General features: G+C 41.1%; 2 protein-coding genes across 2 annotated transcripts; one reads left to right on the plus strand and one right to left on the minus strand.

Annotated features, from left to right (window-relative positions):
- Positions 1-1813: 1813 nt before the first annotated feature.
- cops5 (COP9 signalosome subunit 5) lies at positions 1814-6501 on the minus strand. The gene is made up of 8 exons (XM_079234456.1): positions 6253-6501; positions 5751-5985; positions 5078-5206; positions 4615-4680; positions 4232-4317; positions 3923-4034; positions 3068-3216; positions 1814-2085 (listed from the first exon to the last, which is right to left on the minus strand). The coding sequence occupies exons 1-8, from the start codon at positions 6387-6389 to the stop codon at positions 1995-1997; spliced, it is 1005 nt and encodes a 334-aa protein (XP_079090582.1). The 5' UTR covers positions 6390-6501; the 3' UTR covers positions 1814-1994.
- Positions 6502-7524: 1023 nt separating this feature from the next.
- cspp1a (centrosome and spindle pole associated protein 1a) lies at positions 7525-20570 on the plus strand (the record flags this gene model as incomplete). Its single annotated transcript, XM_079234263.1, has 27 exons — positions 7525-7573; positions 7675-7772; positions 7895-7975; positions 9165-9266; positions 9442-9806; positions 9924-10001; positions 11576-11664; positions 11805-11901; positions 12435-12647; positions 12742-12866; positions 13991-14100; positions 14636-14783; positions 14906-15052; positions 15355-15425; positions 15604-15747; positions 15850-15999; positions 16090-16188; positions 16277-16337; positions 16440-16566; positions 17459-17598; positions 18632-18769; positions 18842-18876; positions 18988-19051; positions 19334-19371; positions 19607-19723; positions 19832-19988; positions 20380-20570. 27 exons carry the CDS (start codon positions 7525-7527, stop codon positions 20568-20570), a joined length of 3234 nt encoding a protein of 1077 aa, XP_079090389.1.
- Positions 20571-20780: the final 210 nt, after the last annotated feature.

Here is a 20780-nt window from a genome sequence, read left to right on the forward strand (position 1 = left end):
GTGTAAGTAAGTAATTTATGGCCTCATCACACACAAATCACATCCACTGAACTAAATGTTTCCTGAAATGTGTGCTGTTTATGTTTTCTGACTTTGCAGCTAAGATGACATTTGTCCAAGCTATCTTTCAAGACCACATACCAAATCAGGGCCACAGCCCCCTTCACTCAGTGACCCCTGCAGTGTTAATCTATATCATGTCAAGACCTGGGTTTCCTGTAAGGGAGTGGCTTGCCTCCACTTATGCAGGAGCACATGGCGGAGAGGAAATGTAGCACCTCCAGCTTCTTCACACACGGTAGGGGCCATGCTTGTGGGGTTAATTCCTCTGAGAGCCAAACTAAACACAACATCTCCAAATCTTAGTGTGGTCATTAGATCTATAGGGCCTCAGTACTGTAGCAACCTAAAGCTATTAATCATGAGCCTTGTCAATCTGCTGCTCTCATATCAGTCATTGTTGTTGTTCACTCCTTCATTTTTGTGTGGACAGCAAGGGAGAAGGCATTCCTCTGCAATCTGTGAAATATATTTGTATGTTAATGGAGAACATACTTTGGAATTAGAAAACTGCTAAATGTTATAAGAGTAAGGTAAGATACTCAAGTAATGGATTTTTGGCTGCCCACAATTTGACTTGATTAGAATTTACATACATTTTCCTATTCCACCTTTAGTCATGCATACAAATGTCCATCTGGTGATAATCACAATATTTACATGTCCAACGAGTTCAATATGTTTCACTGATACTTAAATCACCATGGAAGACCAAACATTAGGTGGAACTATTTTAGGAGTGCATACTCTAAATACTTTCTCAGCACTGTGACAGTCATCCATGTAATACATTTAAATATTTGGCAAAAATACAAGCTATTCAGTAGACTGTGTGCACCTATTCAACTATTTCACATTTCTAAATTACATTAAATATAATCTAATAAATGTCCTCTTCTAAACCTCAACACCGAACACCCTCCAATTTAGGACATGGCACAAATAATGGTAAAAGAAAATCATTATAGAAAGTGGTGCCAAAGCTCATGTGCATGAGAAAAAACAGAAACCTCCACAGCCCCAGTGGGATTTTCTCCTCTGCGATACATGACATCAAAAATATACATTTAGCCATTACAATACCGTTAAAAAAAGACATGACACAAACCCAGGCCAAAGCGGCGGCCTTTAAAAAAAGGCAGACTTGGTGAGTGTCTGCTTCGACGGAGAGCAGACGCGTTGGGTGAATAGACTCCAGTGTGTACGGCTTCTGTTTCTGCGCTGCATCACTGCCACACCACAACCTGAACGCGGTGGCCACTATGCCGGAGTGTGTACCACCGAGGGCCAAGCTGTGCTGGGAGTGACTCCGCAGAGACATCCCACACATTGCAGCCGATTCCCTTTGAGTCTGTGCAGAAGCTTGAGTTTGTTGTTCCATTATGTAATGCTGTGACAGGCTACACGTGAATGACTGACTGGTGCTAGGTAAGGCTGTGAGGTAAATGCAACCATGGTGTGTGTGTGTGTGTGTGTGTGTTCAAATGTTGGGCTGCAGAAGAATAAAGGCCCCATGTACACACAAACAATGTTTTAGTAACAGCCAAGGCATGAAGGGAAAAAACTATGCTGTAGTCAGAGTCCCACATCTTAAGAATACTGTACTATATTTACTAAAAGACTGAATATGTGACAACAAATGTCCACCTTGTATTATACACCAGGCCAGGTGTTTATGTTTCTATGTGCTTGATGTTGCATAATAGAGTAAAATAAAATGATATAATTGTTTCTGTATGAATTAACCACAGGCAGCAGTTGCACTTTTTATTTTTGACTGTATAACCCTGAACTACTTCTAGAACAAAATAAGAAATACAAAAAAAAGCAACCCCAAGATTCTACCCATAGAAGTTAAACCATAAACAAATTGGTTCTAGACATGCACAAGAAAACACTTCCAGGTAAAATCAAAATCAGTTCGTATTTCCGGTTTAATTGCCAGATGTGTTGATTTGATTGAAGAGTTTGTCCTTGATGACTTGAGACATCAGGCCATGAATTGCCTCTATGGTTGTCTTGCAGCTAAAACAAACCAGAATGAAAAATGGTTATTAGTTCAGTTACATAAGCAAAACAGACACGACACACAGATATGCAACACGTACACTGCCATCAGAAGACTATCATGGGCAATAACTAGTGACGATGTCGTTTGTGGTCATTTGTAGTACTATGTCTCTATTTGTGTAACAGATATTACAGTAACTACTATTAATAAACAGATTAATAGGCTGAACTTTGATGTTCTTTTGGTTGGTTTGAATCATAAATATATTTAATCAATCCATTATTATAAACTAAAAATATATAATAATGCTGCAGGTTAATATTTTTCCTGTTCCGTTTTGAGTCACACTACTTTGAAAAAAATTACAGATGAAGAAATTAGTTGAATTCTTTGTCAATTAATTGACAGCCGGAAAATGAATTTGCAGCTATTTTGATAATTGGTTAATTGTTTGAATCAGTCTTTATATTTTTTTATATAATTGTCAACTGAATCTCTTTGGGTTTTGGACAGTCGGTCAGATAAAATAAGACAATAAGATAATTGTCTTTTTGGAAAACTTTTAAATCAATTAATTGAGCAAATAATCTGCAGTTCCAAATCGGTGCTAAAAATGATGTTGGTTGTAACCCTCAATCAAAGAATTTGATAAATTTTAAATTTAATTAAATTTTAAATTGACACAAAACAATATATTAGCAACTGTTCTGTTCAGTGCCCTAATGAATTTTTTTTTGGTGGAAATGGGGTGAAAACAACACATTGTTAACATAATACAAGGACAAGAATGTATTATCAACAAGCCAATTTAGTTGGCAAATATATCACACAGTAATAAAATATAATGAAAGGAGTTAAAAGTAATACTCTCAATCACTTTCTTTTTAGGATATATAATATACAGTAAGCAATGGGAAACACAGAAATTATAGTTCCTTAAATTAAGGAAGTTTACATTTAAACCCCTCCAGCCATTTCCCCAAGAGGAAGATTTACCTATCTCGTGTTGCTTTGGCCAGTTTGTCCTCAGACTTCCTGTCATGTGTGTCCAACCCGAGCATGAAGCTGCCTCTGCCCAGCTGGGCCTCTGACTGCTCCAGCTTCTCCGACAGGTCAAACACCTGGCCCGTGGTGTAGTCTGAGTTCTGACCAGCCAACAAACCAATTCATGCACAATTTGCCAACAAAAGGTAGATAACAGACTTTACACAAAGAAACAGAATTTTGCAGGATGGCAACAAATCTGTCTAACAAGCTGAAGGAACACTTTGTGTGTTGTGGTGAATGAAAAGAAGTCAGTGAAAAGTTTGCTCAAGGTGAGGCCGTGTTTTTAGTGGAAAAGGTAATTAAAACACAATGACACAGGGGCCCCTGACTAGGGTGACAGTGTAGCAACTGACAAAGCCTGTCACCCAAGGAGCAGCTCGTCCTTGACATCTAGTCAATTCATCTTCATCCAGAATGCCAAAGAGCATACTGTTTGGATAAGCCCGATGCCTATTTAGACTGTTTAGTCAAGCTCGGAACAGAGTCACTGCATCCATAATGAGGGGATTTCAATCTTTAGAATGAACTTGGAGGGGGGAGCAGAGGAATCCATGGTGAACCACGACAGCATCTCAATCACTGGAGTTGGGTCCAACTTTAATATTTATCTCCTATGTTAAAAAGTTTAAATTAAGCGCATTACTAAAATCAACAAACAGCGACTCTTACCTACTAAGCAGCCATAAATCATGACATCACAAGCGGGTGACCGAATGTCTCAATGAGTTATAGTGTAATAATCAACCATAAATCAAAATGTCAAACGATTAGCAGTCATTTAGTTTTTTGAAGTTGTCTACATACCGTGAGGAGACTTGAGGAACTTAAGGTATTGACCCAATATTTGTTCCAAAGGAGTTCCAGAAGCTTTCTATCAAGGGAGGACTTGAAGTAAGTTACCTCCAAGGCGTAGTACCTAAATAAAACAAATCAAAGCAAAAACATGAGCCACGTACAACACACAGTCATATAGTAAAGAATACACTACACAAAATACTGCAATCAATTTAGAAACTAACAAATATAATTTCCATGATGTATGTTATAAGTAGTTTTAGCATACATATCTGTAAAATCGCTATATTACAGACACTGACATACATCAATACTTACTGTTTACAGTGAACACCAAAGTCTTCAATCTTGTTCAAGGGGATTGTTTGGTATTCTGAGGGTCCCTCATCTGGAGGTTTGTAACCCTGAAAATCCAAAGAGTAAATACTGAAAATTACCAACAAACTAAAACACTTTTCTGTACTATAATTGGATAATTATTACACAAATAAGGAATCAAGAAATGCAATAGATAGGCAATTACAACATCATGAATTATAGTTCATATAGTAAAACAAATATACAACAATGAAATACAAATTGTAAAAGGATAAACATGGATCAAAACACACATGTAAATTAATCATTAATAGCAACTTATTTTATTACTATTAGAATTACAGTCTCAGGAGAACTGCCTCTGTACACAGTCTTTGCTTTACCTTTGGGTAAGTCCTGAAGGCGCCAAGGTTGACTTTCCCTGCTGAAATGGTCCGAGTGGGGTCGATCTGTAGGAGGCAAGATACAGTAGAACAGGAAAACAAAGTCAGGGGTCACACAAACCTCCAGGGAACACTCAAATCCGGCCACCAGGAGCATTTTACTGTGGCTGTCGGTGTGCTGAAAACACACACTTAATTACATGACGCCCATGGCATTTAAGCACCGCTCAACCAAATGGCATACGTGGTTGAAATAGCATAACATTCATCAGTACTACATGGAAAACCTACAACCAATACATCAACAATCTCACCCCTGTCTCTGTTACATGTACATTAACTTGTTTTGTCATCGTTGGAGAGGAATGGTTTACTTCCCTGAATACCATGCAATTAGAAATCACAGTAAACTAAGCATTTGGGTTGAAATTAAAACAAATGATTACTATTTCCAGAGTCTTACCACAACAGCCACAAAAGGCTCCTGAAACTGCTGGTTGAGCATCTGAGTGCTGACATCTATGCCAGAAAGCCAGCAGCCGTAGCCTGGGTGACTGTGGTACCAGCCAATCGCATTCTCCAGCCGGCCAACCTGAGGGACGAGAGATAGATGTTGGTTAACAAATTAAAGCCTTACTATACAGTATTCCTGCTTATTGCTTTGGAAGTTTTTTTAATTCACTTTTTATTTAGTTTTCAACAACATGTATTTTCAGACAGTCACATTCTTTGTCAATTTTTCAGTTGTATGTCTTGGTAAATAAGATATTCAGGCAACAGTGCCTTTAAGAACGTAATACAACTAAGGATAATAAATCAATAGCTACCATAGTAGTAACTTTAGACAACATTGATATAATCTGATATATAGTGTCAAACATCAATCCTACAGTAACACATCACATCTGAGTATCAACTTCTAAACTCATGTGGGTGCACATTACAAACAAAAGTAGTTTTTTTTTTAACAAATGTCTCTAAATAAAAATATGGTCGCAATAAATTACATCTACAGAAAGTGATGAACAATAAATCCAAATGATGGAACTGCACAGTGTGTATGCAGAGTTTGGTTCCTCCTCCTCTCTCAATCATGAAGTCTGTGAGCTGCCCAATAATGAAAGTCTGTGTCCGACCTGTTTGGCATTTTCAATGTAGGCGGCCATGTATTCATACGCTGCAGCCTGGGCGTTCACTCGGGTCTCTGTTCCCTCCACGGGCAAGGCGAAGCTGTCCATGATGATCATGGTCTCACCGTCCACCTTCCCCAGCATGAGGCCCATAACCTCCAGGTTACCTCCGGACCTGGCGTGCATCACCATCTTCAACAGGGCCAAGGCGGAGATCTTGCAATACTTGAAATAGTGATGACTACGGGTCAAAGAAAGACACACGTTCAATATACACACACGGTGTATGTTAGGGACACTACTAAGGAGTAAATACACGCGTGTACGTGTACGCCACGCACAGTTAACGCGAGCAGCATCGCTGTTGATAAATAAGCCAACGCTAGTTCGTTAAGCTATGGAGGGGGTTTCTTCTAAAAAATAAACCCACCGTGACACAGCACACGACAGCGAATATTTAGCTCAAGACTCTCTTAGACTGAATATTACATTACTGTTTTGTACTTACTCCTTAGTCCATGGTTTAGCGGCGAGGATTTCTTGCTGTTGTTTTTTGTCATATTTGTAGATTTCGTCTATGCTCTGAACTTCCTGCATGCTGTTAGATAGCTCCCATGTTTTCTGAGCCGTGCTGCTCCCCGCCATGACGAATTATCTTAGCAAAACACAACAACTCAGTCGTTAAAACCCTTATTTCTGCTAAAGTGAGCGAATCAATGTTATATTTCTCCAATAGTTTGATCTCGTAACAGGGCTAAATGTCCACTTGGTCAGGGTGCCATGACAGTGAATGATACCAATATACCAAAGTGGGATCGCAGGGACGTTTGTCAAAATGTTACACAAATATGATGTTGATATAATTGTATTATACACTATAGTTTATATGTAACAATTGTAACTATATGTACAATAATATATATCCAACTGAAGTAGTTTTACTTTTATATCACTCATATTAAAGTGCATCCACCCCTCTGCCAGAATACATGGTTTAGTCCGGGCAAGACTCACAAATAACTGTCGAGGACTCGCTGACATCTAGCGGCGCTTTTCAGAAAAGCAGATTCCTCAAGAAGGTTTTGGTTTCCAGGTCTTCGACGCAATTTAAAGTGAGGCCGAAGGTGTTTGACGAACCGACAAAACTGCAGCTTCCGTGGTAATGAAACTAAATACTTTACTAAAAGCCCATGAGCAAAGCGCAGAGTAAGGGGAGCGTAGTCGGTGCCAGGTTGGTACTCGTGTTATAGCGTTTGTTAGGATGTCAACTAGCAAGCAAACTGACATTTATAACGTTAATACCACTTCAGAAGCCAACTTAACTTAAAATTCAGAGCAGATGTCATTTGATGGGGTTATAGACGTGAGCTCGGTTACATCACCTCCTCGAGGAGAACCGTCTGCATCCTGGTTGCCTATAGCAACAATATGACGCTTTGCGCCTGGCAGTCAAGACAAGAGAACGTTTGACACTTTTCGGTGTGTGAATAAAAATGATAATACTATGAAAAATACTCATATGTGATAGTATTATGTTTGACTTCATAGGCAGAGCGGAGTTGTGTGGTTGAGCTTTGATGGCTTTTAATGGACGAAAGATGGGACGTTTTTCGAGGAGAATGAAGAGGAAACACCCAAAGATATATCACTCAAGTGAAACACATGCAAGTCAAGGTATGTGCAATATCAATGCTCTGATGATTACCTAATATACACGGAATGTTTTAACATCATTTTTTCAACAGTCACAGGCTGCTAATAAAAGCAGCAAGCTGTGGATATGCCTCCAGCATCAGCAGCACACAGAATAGCCCCAAATCCAGACAGAGGTATTGTGCAGTTCTCTGATACTGAACAGATTACACTCTTTATAGATATAGGTTTATGTCACACATTGTATGTGTTATGTACTGTATTTGATACTTTCCAGGTTTTGGTTTAAGTTCGCTGCTAGGAAATGACTATGAAAGGAAGAAGAAGAAACTTCAGCAGGAGCTTCAACTGGAATACAAACATTATGCTGCTAAGGTCTGATGATGTATTTGACTAATTATAATTTTATAGTGAAAAGACAAGTTTCCCTCTGTTGCCTCTTTGGTGGATTTAGCTGAGTAACCATCCTGTGCTATGTTTTCATGTTCCTCCTCCAGATAAAGGATCTGAAAACTAGTGAACCTCCAACACAACCCCAGGTTCTCTCCCTACCTATCGAGGAGAAGATATCGGTTCAGGTGTGTCTCTGTGTGTGTCTGTGTGCCTGGGTGGGTACTTTAGTGAGGACATTTGTATGCATGTCCAAGTGTGGCGTAGCAGGAAACAAGTAACTCTTCATGATCGTCAAAGTGGGACTTTATTACCTGGCATGACATACATAGCTCACAACAACACTAACAGAGTTATATTACTGCACAGTGAATTGTTGATTGTACAGCGATTTGTGTCTCATGGCAACTGCTTTTGTTTACAACTGCTTACAGACCTGTTAAAGCTTAGGCCACGTGGCGTAATGGTTAAGGCATCAGCCTCCAGAGCTGGGGATTGGTCCCACCTCGGTTATGAACAATTTACAGTATCTTTAAATACTATTGGTAGGGTGCAGGTTGAAGTCGGAACAACTTTGCTCAGTGACATTCAGGCCTATCTTAGTTTAATACATAATGCAACATTGTATCTATGATACAATTAGTTCAGTTGTCACAAACTGGCTCAGGGAACGTGACAAGAATGGAGTCCAAAACCAAACCCAATTTGTTAAACTAAGGTTAAACGCAATTGAACAATGAAGTGTGTAGATCAGCAATGTAGGCAAATTAAAGCAGGCCATGCATGGGTGCTGTGGAGGTGTTGACGGTGCCAAACCAAACAACAAGCAGGGTTGATGACTGCTGGAGCAAGGGAAAGAGACAATGAGCATGTGGACCAGCTTTTATAGCCTGGAAGACCCAGGTGAGCTGAATCAAGCTGGTGACTCTTCCTTGGCAGCCCACTGCCTGCTGATGTTGACCAGGACAACATCAACATGCCCTGTAAGCCATTAAATGTTGAGTTTGTGGGTCGATCCCTGGCCTTTTTGGCAAGAAACGGAACTCGAAACCCGGACAAAGCATCTATTGTCTTTATTAAGTTAGAATAAATCGTGTTGCCCTTAAGCAGTTATGGTAAACTGAGAGCTGACTGTGATATGAGAAAGGTACAGTGGGGTGTCTTATATTCAAAAGATCAGTTACTTTGTATATTTAGCTTTATTGTTATAGTTGAGTTAGACATCAACAGAGAAATTAATGAATGAAACTAGAAAAAAGAGAGCGGGTTACACATAATATTGCTATTAATAAGTCAGATTCAAACACAGCAGCTGGTGCATTGTCTGAATGAGATGGCTGCTTCAGATGCATGACTCTAATTTTGTTTTTCTCACAGGAAAAACTAAGCGAGGAGAGAAAAAAAGAATACAACCTCTTCCTAAAAGAAAAAGCTCAAATCCAAAGGTTTAAGAGGGGAACACCTCTTTTAACTTCAAAGGTAATGTGAATAATAAATGAACACATTAAAAGTTAATCAATTTGCTTTCTCCTAAACAAAATACATTGTTTGTCTCAGAAGATTTTTGCTATCTGCTTTAAAACTTTTAAACCACTAAGGTATAAAGTAAATATTTCTCATATTACATTTTCTTTTTCAAATTTCAAATTTTCAGCCCGGACAGGTTCAAGCTTCAGATGCTGTGTACATTTCTTCTCCCGCTTCTCCTCTGCCTTTCCTCAACAACACCCATACAAACATACACCCTCCTCCCAGGGAGCACTGTGCATCCAGGAGAGATGCCGCCACTCTCACTGAGGCAGTGGATAACGGAGAACGCACAGGGACTGGGGTTCCAGGCCATCGGAGTCGAAGGCGTTGGCAACTTCCCAAACCAAAAGAGCCCTATAGCTCTGAGGAGGAGCCAATCACAGATAAAGAGGAAGAGTTGGAGTTTAGACACAGGAGACGACAAGACAGACACACTCTAGAGCCAGAGTACAAAGAGGAGAGGAGAACCAGAGAACACAGAGCTAACAGGTGTAGCTTTTTTATGTCATATGAATTTTAGCTATTTTTGTCCGTTACATATATACCATAGATAGAAGAGTAGATATGATGATGTAATATCTCTTTACTTGTCTGTCTCTATGGCAGAGCTCCTCGGGGCATAAAGAAGATGGAGGCCCCTGGTGCTCGTGATCAGAACAACAATGAATGGGTTTGGAAGTCCGAGTAAGCAAGATGAATTTATATGTACTGCTCTGGTGGACAGCAGCAATGAGCTTTGTAATGCTGAAACAGAATCATCGTAGATAGCAGAAGTGTTTACATGCAGAGCTTAACAGCCTTTAACATCCTCTTGGAAAGTTGCATATATTTTCTCAATCATTAAAATAATCATATTGAATGAGCCAACACAGGAAGGCAGCAACATAAGATTGCTACAATCATTTCTGCAATATTCAGTTACTGCTCTTCAGCACTTCTTCTAATGCATGCCGTTGCCTTTCATTTTTTCTGTTTATGCCAATATGTAGAGCCGCACTCATTAAGCTGTTAACGTGTGGAACAGTGATGGTGGGTGAGCCTTGGCCCAGCTCCAGGCAAACAATTACTCACCCCAGCTCTACCAGAGTAGCTGGATTGATTAGATAATGACGCTTCACCTCCTGTCTAGGAGACCAAAAGCTTTGCAGGCAAACTATGAGGCAGTGCATGATGTGAAATGGTAGCTGAGTGTGATTCAGACCGCAACTGACTGTTATGCTGTTACCCTCATACAATGTCAGTAATTGGAGGGTCTGATTTTGTCCGTATACAAACATACACCCTCCTCCCAGGGAGCACCCTGCATCCAGGAGAGATGCTGCCCCTCTGAAAGAGGCAGTGGATAATGGAGAAAGAAGAGGGACTGGGGGTCCAGGCCATCGGAGGCAGAGGCACAGGCAACTTCACCAACCAAAAGAGCTCTATAGCTCTGAGGAAGAGCCAATCACAGACAAAGAGGAAGAGTTGGAGTTTAGACACAGGAGACGACAAGACGGACACACTCTAGAGCCAGAGTACAAAGAGGAGAGGAGAACCAGAGAACACAGAGCTAACAGGTGTAGCTTTTTCTTTGTGATTTTTTATGATTTTGAGCTATTTTCGTCTGTTGCATCTATAGTATATACCATAGACAGGAGAGCAGGTATAATAATATAATATCTGTTGTTGTTGTTGTTGTTGTTTGCCTCTATGGCAGAGCTCCTCAGGGCATGACAAAGGTAGAAGCCCCTGGTGTTCATGGTCAGAACAACAGTGAATGGGGTTGGAAGTCAGAGTAAGCAAGATTCAATTCTATGTATGGATCTGGTCGACATTTACATGCAGAACTGGACATCCAATAATATCCTCATACAAAGTCACATTTTATAATCTGATTGAATGGCTAAACACAAGACCGGTATAGCTCATTGATGCTATTTTCAGCACTTCTCATGCATGCCGTTTCCTTTCATTGTTTCCGGTTATGCCATTAAGTTGAGCCTCTCTCAGTTAGCTGCTAATGTGAAGAACGGTGATGGAGGGTGAGCCTTGGCCCAGCTTCAGGCTAAACAATTACTCAAGCTATTACCCAGTCATACGAGAGCCGCTGGATTGATTGCAGAAGGAGACCAGAAAGCTCTGCAGGCAAACTAAGAGGCAGTGTATGATGTAAAATGGTAGCTTTGTGTGACTCATATGGGAACTGGTTATCCTTACAAAATGTCAGTAATTGGATGACTCTAGTGGAGTGTCTGATTTTGTGTATCTGTGTTTAATAGTCTGCAAATGCCAGACAGCATGAGGAGGGCTGCAAGATCCAGACCTGCCAGCGAGGATATAGCCGAGTTTGCTACGGGACTAATGATTGGTAAATACCATTCTTATTGGATGGTGCTTTCGGACACATATTGGCTTGTGGGATTATTGTTGGAATTTGTCACTTGAAATGCTTTTGAAGCATCGTAGGTGACCGCACTTGTTTGTTTGTGGCTCTCTGTTGTTATGCAGGAGCAGCAGAAGAGCAGACAGCCTCTCAGATGAGGAAAGAAAAGTACAAGCAAGAGCTGTTGAAACAAATTGCTGAACAGCAGAGAAACAAGATGAGGTGAGTATTGATTCACCAAATTATCATTTTCTAGAATTGTTTCAGTTTTCCTTGTGAGTCATCAAAACACAAAGGATGGGTGGACTTGAACAGTTTTGTTTTCAGGGAGAAGAAACTTGAGCGGATGGTTGCCACAGACCTGGAGAAACAGGTAGATCCAAATGACATGAACAGGCTCCAATTCTAACAGTTTTTAGCAACATTTTCCATGACGTGAATGTCTAGATCCCATCTTACTTTAGCCATCACTCAGCAGATGTATCAGCCCTGTGTCTGGAGGGTATAAAGTAAAGTCAATATTGTAGAAATGCCTCAACAGCACAATAACAACACATCACATGACACAAACTATTTATCATCATCAAAGATGATGATTTTATTATTTTTGTAGTGACGCCTTGAGCAACACCCAATCTTGAGGTTTTCTCAATATTTGCTGCTTCATTTCCTTTGATGGATACCTTTTACATAATTCCTCTCTTCCAGTCTGACCGACTAAACCGGTTTGGGGCTATAAATCGTCAATATGGCAGCTGGAGACGAGACGTCTCACAAGAGGACACGGAACAGAGAGGCCCCCCAGGAAAGTCTCATGTGGACTACAGTACAGCTCTCAGTCAGCTGACAGAGAAGGCAGCGCTTGGATCTGGAAGAAGAGCAGCACACGGTCTCCCCCCTCTCGACTATTTTGATGAGGACTACCACAGGGACTCCTCAAGCATGCGGGCAGAAGTGGCCAACCCAAGGTAACTCCATGTTGCTTTGTGCTGCCATATATGAATGATATTAACAACTCTGCTGTAAAGTCACTGTAGTTTATGTGATTTTTGTTTTTTTCAGGATTGCTGGTGTTCCTCCTCTTGTTAATCCCACTATAACTAATAACTACAATACTCCATATGATGCCGCTTACAACTACTATGGAACCAGGAATCCACTAGATCTTAATCTTCCTTACAATCAGAGTACAGTATTCAACCATCTTCATGTTTTCTTTCCCTCTTTGCACCAATAATCCTGTTAACTTTGCATTACTGCAATCCTGGGTGTTTTCCCCACATATCAGACAGACACTGGTTTCCAGTAATTTCACTGTAGTATGAACATTGGCTGTCAAATTCACATAATCATTGTTATCAAAGCAGTCACGATTTTCACTGTTATGGATCATTTACTCCATCTTAAGGTTCAACTCTCTGCAAGTTGATCTTCATATTATATTGAAATGAATGGAAACAAATGGCTGCTTGGAGGTAAAATAATGCAAGATGTTTTGGGAAAAGGTCAGCAGTAATGTAAAGTACGCATATTTGTACCAAACAATCGGATGGTCCAGAGTCATTTCTGTTTCTCTCGTCTTCAGAGTCATAAAGTATCTGTCTGTTTCAGATTAGATGGGAGAGATTCACATCGATTTAAATAAACTCCCAGACCTCACAGTCGAAAACTATTGCCATTTATTATGAAGCCACTTTATCACCATATCAATCAAGAGGACTTGGCATAACAATTCATGTATCTCATTTTCCAGCAGAACTGATTTTATTACTAAGGGGATATACAGTTTATTGGATATGAGTTCAGCAAATCCAGATGGATTTCAATTAATCCCGCGGGTGTGTTTGGTTACATTTATTTTAGTGTAGCCAAATTCTGGCCTAAGTCTGAGCTCACAAATATTCTCAAAAATCTGTCAGACGTAGCAACAGATAGCTAACAAAACTGTTCAATCTGTTTGTATTCATCATCTTGTATTTTTGCATTTTCTTTATTAGATCTGCCTGGAGGGATGCATCCATCTGGGAATTTCTACAGTCATTCTCAAAGACCACCTACTTTCAGACCCAGCGGCCACGAGTCAGTGTCCATTTCTGCAATAGTAGTTTATTTATGCAGATGATAAAGTCAATGTCCACAATTAAAAACAATTTCTAAATTTGTGAAAAATTCTTTATACCGAAAATCAATTTGCAGAGTGTGAGAGCTTTAACATGAGTAGATGGTCATGAGACTTTTTGTTTTTCCTCCAGAAGAGGGCCCTCACTGCAAGATAACTGTGGGTCTGCACCCTCACTGTCTGCTTGTCGAGCAACTGACCAGCATAGTGCGTCTCCCCTGGATGGTGGAGAGCTTCCTGCAGACAAGTCCCAGCAGAGGAGAGAGAAGGCCCTGATCTACCAAGACGCACTCAGACAGCAGGTACGACATCAGATCTACAAGATAGCATCTGATTGCCAAGGGTGGAGCAGTGAGCCCCCAATGTTTACAACACCTGGCTGCGTCCCTCCTGATCGCTTGAAGCAGAGCCCATGCTTTCATATTTAATAGCTAACTTCACAAATTAGTGATGACAGTTTGGAACCAAGAAGTACTTGGGGCAGTGTGTTCTCTGGCCCACCTTCAAATGCTGTTAGCTGGTAGTTAGCTGGTTTTGGGGGTTTGGTTGGCTAACTCTGTCAGAGTTCAAGGAGCACCACATTGTCTGCCATGCTTACTGTCACATTGACATGCTCGTGATTGCTGTAACTGACTGTTTCCTCCATGCTGACACCAGAGGAAAACCAGACATTGACTTTAGGGACAGACCAGATATTTTGACAGTTAGACCAGACCATGGTGCAGTTAGCATTTCCCATGGGCAAAGAACTGTGTTGCAGCAAGACTATATGACAAACATAGACTTGCATTCCACTGAAGCAGAACGTTTGAAACATCTTGCCTGCCTTGTGTCCAGATCAAAGAAAAAGAGGAGCGTAAAAGAAGAGAGAAAAACGAGAAGGAGCAATATGATGCTAAGTTAGAGGCTGAGATGATATCATACAACCCCTGGGGGAGAAGTGGAGGAGGTGCTTCGCTTAAAGACGAACAAGGCAACCTTGTTAGTAAGTTCGGTTTCACTTTGTGTTTTAATGAGGTCTACTGAACTTGAGATAATATATGATGACTCATGATGAGTAGTAATACAGCTTGTTTGAGGTACATGTATATCTTTCCATGCCCGCAGGTGACTTAACTCAAATGCACAAGACCAACGAGGAGTCATATCGGAATCCTGTGTCCAGGAAAAGTGGACAGACACAAAGCTTTTCGACGACTAATGAACCCAATCCTGTGCTTGACGGCAAACCTCCCCTTTCCCATCCACTACCAGGTACACAGGACACATGGGGGAGTAATGTTTCTGGAGTTACTATTATTTTCCTCTAAAGGAGTAATATTTCATCATTTTGGAGCGTAATTACTAGCCGTAGCTAGTAGATTAGGAGAAAATAAATCTTATATTTGAGTACATTTGTTTTCAATTTGAGTAAAATTTACTTTGACAAATTCACTGTGTAGTGTTCAATTTCTCGGAGTCACTGCGCCACAATTGTGGCAAACTGACTCTGAAACACACAATTGCATACATTGCTCTTCTTTCTAGATGGATGACTGTCTTATTTGTCATTGCAGGTTTCAATGTCAAGCCAACTCCACAGCAGCTCCACACGCAGGACAGATACAAAGAAGACCTGAAACAACAGGTAGGTCCTGGGCCACAACCTTCAGTCAACGGAGGTAACGTCTTGGATGCTGCTCGCATGCCTCTCCTTTCTTTTTATTGAAATCAGAATATTTTTTTATTGTTTATAAATAAAAGAGGTTTTAAGAACTTTGAAGAAGTTGTAAATAACTATACATGTAACTTGTCATTACCAACAGATAGAGGACAACAAGCAAAAGCAGACAGATGAGATAGAACGGATGAGGATTGAGGAGGAGAAAGAAGAGAAGAGGCTGGCGGACCAAAGGACTTGCATAAAGCAAGAATATGAAAAGGAGCAAAGAAAGCAAAAGGAGATGCAGGTGAATTGTCTTTCACCTCTGTCATTCCTCCTTCCTTGACAGTGAAGCGGTCTCCTCACACTGGGCTTGCCATTGAGAAGGACTTGTCTTTATTCTCTGCAGAATATTAAGGAAAACACAGGTTGGATCCAGGAATCTAAAAGACAACACCAGGAGGAGGAAAAGAGGGAGAGACAGGAAGAAGAGAGTGAGAAGAAGGAACCTGAGAGCACCAGGGACAGAGAGGAGAAAAAGGCACATTTTATTTATGAGGTACAGTAAGCCTGAAGAAACATTGGTGCTGTAGCTTTCCGTTTTATTCAACATCTGTCAAGTAATGTGACTCTGCTCCTAAACTAGCAGAGAGAGCCATCTCCTCCCATCCCAACCTTGCAGAGGAGGCAGACAACTTTTGAGGCATCCAGACCTTCGTCTGTTGAGAGCCAACTCACCACCAGCACTGTAAGTCACGCTGGAAAACGGATGCACATATTTTCAAATCAAGACTCCTTTGATGTAAATCTAAAAATGATCACAATTTCCACAACAGGAGCGCTATGTGTCAGCACCACATTCCCGGCCAGTCCCTGAGGAAATCTCTCCGCTACAAGGTAAGCCCCTATGAAATGGCTACCTGCTTGTAAATCATATATTGCCACTTAATCATTTATTGTTCCCATCCGGTCTCCACTCACTCCTTCTGGTCGGTTCAGACGGTCAGCAGGAAGTGATCAGAGAGCTGTCAACCCTCCGTAAGTATCTGAGAAATGAGCAGAGACAACTGGAGGTTCAACTGGGCCAGACAGATCTTCAGGAGAGTCACTACACTCCCTCCAACAGGTATTACAGCCCGACTCCCCTGAACAGCAGGGGTAAATTGCGTCGGTATATCGTGCCCAGAATGATGAGGATTGTATTACTTTCTTCCTGGCGAAAAAATTGCCATTTAGAGAACCTATTGGTTTTTAGTCCAATTTGACCTAAAACCCCCTCATCACATTAAGGTTAAGACAAAATGCTAATTCTGACGTGTTAAATGGCTTGATTAGCTATTTGTATGTAAGGAGGCTCTCTCATGTTCTGAGTTAATGAAAGTGACCCAGGTCTGATTGGCTATCTTCTAATCTCCATTCAGATTTGTTTGAGGGATTCATTACTGCAGTGATGTAACGGTATGATCCCAAGTGGACATTTTCTTTTCATCCGTCTTCACCTTGCAAGATCAGCAGGGTCACCTGCAGTGCAGGATTCAGTAGAGATTCAGAATGTTGCTAAATGACAATTCAGCAGGACACGTGGCAGTGTATTACCTCTAACCATCAATCTTGAAGAACTCATGTGAAATTCCACTCCTAAAACGGGCAGGACTGTAAGCAACTTGTAAAATCTCTGCTTATCTTCAAATTAGTTTACCACAAATCATCAGAGAAATGCCTTTGAACTTGTGCCAGTGTCACAGTTTTTATTTGGTTCCAATATAAGCTGCTTACACAGAAAGCCCCATTCTTTATGCCTCATAAAAACATTTGTTCAGTCCTTACTTTTTTAAAACAATACTCACTTAACTTTCTGAATCGGACCTGACTTACGAGGACGAGTGTATCAAGTGTAACTTAATGCTGTCGTCATTGTGCACAACTGAAAAGCATTCATAGGGAATTATTGGGGCATTTTCCGAAAGGCATATGTGTGTGTTATTTGTTTAAAGTAGGGCTTTTCCTCCTTTGCTCAGACCCAGAGGTCAACACAGAGGAGGGACCTTAGAATCAGTGCACCAGCAAGCTGACCATCCATCAACCAGGAGTCCCTTCTCTGGTGCTGCAGGTGTTAATATGCAAAATATCAGGGAGTTCAACCAGCTTAAATACAGAGGTAATGACACCTTGACTGATTGGACACTGTTTTTTTTTTAAAGAAGCAACATTTGTTCTTACGAATCAGATCACCCTTAGCTCGATTCAAAAATAGTCAGTTTTCTGTGTCATCTTTTTGCCTCAATTGCGCCTTCTATAAAACCAAGCGGTCCAAGTGATGAACTGAATATGATCCTTTGATGAGAAATCATTTTATCGCATTGAACTTAAACCAGTTAGACTCTGCTTACTTTCCTCCTGTACTCTGAAACAACCAATTTTTCTAACTTTAAGTAAGTGGTTAAAAACCCCTCCTCTAATTGCCTCGGTCATGATGTTGATGTAAGGACAAGAGATGAAGAACACTGTGGTCATAAACCAGCTGGGCAATGCCAGATGGTTTAGACTTTCCGGAGCTTCATCAGTCATCTGTCTCCCTCTAGCCACACTGAAACTTTAATCTCATGAGGTCATGGGAGGCGTCCATCAGTAACTGGCCATTTGGCAGCATATACAGAGAATGTAATGCAAGCAACCAAGGAAATGGCTTTGGATTGGTTCCCAGACCAAAATAATGCAGGAGTCTGAAAGACACTCAGAGCTCTGGCTTGTAAAACAAAAAATAGGAAGAAATGCTAGTCAGTGACGAATTGACCAAATCACTTCTATAGTCAAACTTCTAGATAAAATGATGGATTTATGCCAACCTTACATCTTAAAGCTGCATTAGATCCATTCTGTAAAGTCAATCCTTGATAGGATGTGCTTAGTGAGGAGGCTGTAGCCTGTGGATCTGCTGAGTCACAGCCAAGTTGCTGTTTCGGAGAGTAGAGGAAGAAGGGGGCGATTATAAATCACTCAGACAAAAATGAAAAATTGTTAGTTTCTCTTCTAATGTCCACCACTAGTCTGTGCCTCCTGACCTTATCTTTCTCGTTTATTTCTGTGCTAATGCAACAGTTATTGCCACATCAATCCAAGAAAGCCACTTGGTTGCAACTCGGACAAATATGGAACAATAGCTCATTAGATAATATCTATTATTTTGTCAGACACAGCATCTCGCGAGGAGGTCCGTCACATGTACCCTGACCCTCCCGCTGACGAACAAAGTCTGGACATCCAACAGCAGGCACTACTTCGTGAACAACAACGCAAAATCAGGCTCATGAAGAGAGAGGAAGAGCATGGTCAGTTGGCAGACACACTCTCAAATTTCTCTTGTTGTGCTCTTTAATTCATTGTTCTGTGTGTGTTTACAGATGTTTTGGAACAGCAACTGAGTCACCATCGTTCTGTGAGTGTTCGTCACATAATTAAAACTCATTTTATTGTGACAGGCTGGTTGAGCACATCTTGCATGTTTCTAAGTTAATTGGTGCCTGCCTGTGTTTATTTCTTCTCTCAGAGGAACAAACCTGGACGCTACATCCACAGAGACTCCGTACTGCCATCTGAGGCTGCTTTTATTGGTAAGCCTGACTAAACATAATCTGTTTGTTAAGCCCGTTCCCTGTTCCTTTTTTTTCTTCTTGTTTCAAGTATGAAGAAAGTGTTTACATCAGTGGGGCCCGCAATATGCTTTTTTTCGGAGGCTCCAGACATTTTCCATAAAGGTGACATGGCTGGGGAAGTCAGCTACATACTCCCTCACAATACCACACCACAACAGCTTCTGCGCCAGGATAATTCAGCTCTGTGTCTCTGTGCCAGGCTAATTGTGGCACATGCCAGCTCATGTCTCTGTGTTGCAGCTGGTGCCAATGCTGGGTGCAAGGGGCACATGCCAGCTGTAGGGTGGAGATAGCACAGTGCCAGCCATTGGGAATCAGGGCAGTAGAGACATTGTTTAAAAAGTCTGCTGCAGGAAAAGAGGCTTTTTACATACTTACCCTTTTCCATCTAAACTCCTTCCAGGAAAAAGTTTTCTTGCGTGAAGAGAGTAATATAATTTTCATATTACAAATATTTGAACTGAATGAACTTTTGGGACTGTAATCTCTGTCAAAAATATGTTTGTGTGGCAGATGTTTACGGTGGTGATGCACGTGAAGGGCAGGTTCATCAACGGAGACACCGCCAGCCCTCAGCAGAGCGCCACGAGAGGACAACCTCACGGAGGAGACACGACTATGATGTATGGGGCTGAGCCGTAAATTCATTATTTTTGTTTGCTTTGGCTTTACTACTTTTATCACGTTAAGTTGATGAGAATTGTAGTCAATCTCCTCCCTCTGATCTCTTTTGTCCAGGAGGAGGCTGAGTCCGTGGATCAGTGGGACCGGAACAAGCAGCCAGATGCTCAGTCTTTGCAGTCGGTGACTAGTTTGCGCCTTGAATCCAAAGTCAGGGACAACAACCAGCACCGCATCACGAGACCAGACCCTGGTGATCATAACGGCAGATCAGGTAGAGAAAATACTTAATATTTATATATGACTGATCACGGATGCTAATATAACAAAAGCATAACAAGTCTGGCAAATGGGTGCTTGAAGATGTTGCGGTCCACAGAAAGACTTGAGCAGTGGTACTAATAATATCTCTGTCTCATCTTACACATATTGCACCGGTAAAGTAACAGATCAACTAAAGAGCATGCAATTTATATTAAAGCTGGCTCTTAACCAACTATTATTATTATGCTATTTTGACAGATTTTACACATGCTTTGCCTCTTCAATCAAAACAATAAAATGTATGAATGTAAAAAAGTATGTAGTTGTTAAATTTGAGTCACTTTATTTTGTGATTGCCTAAAGAAATGTATAATAGATGATGAACTCCTGTGTGTCTCCAGGCTTGTCTGGTGATGAAGTGGATGTCTCGTCTCTGCGTTCGGCCTTGGAGAGGCGTGTCTCCATGGAGACTGTTGCCACAGAGGCCTGGCTGCGGCCCGGCACGTCGGATACTGTAAACCGCGCCGGCTGTATGACGAGACCGAACAGTGGGATGGATGCTCCACCCTGGCTGACACACCGCGTCTCATAGCTCCCATTGGCTGGTCTCCAAACGAGGGAGGATAGCGCCGCTTTTCTTTGGCCGGCTCTCCTGAGAATTAACTTTGTTGCCGTGTGATGCTGGAATCACTTCCTGCTGTTTTGTTACACCGCTTCAAAAGCTTGTGGGAGTCTAACTGTGAACATATTAGTTATTATTATTGTGTCAGTTAGTTTAGACAAGAACCATCTTACACGAGAC

The sequence above is a fragment of the Taurulus bubalis genome, assembly GCF_910589615.1.
Source record: "Taurulus bubalis genome assembly, chromosome: 18".
Taxonomy (NCBI): Eukaryota; Metazoa; Chordata; class Actinopteri; order Perciformes; family Cottidae; genus Taurulus; species Taurulus bubalis.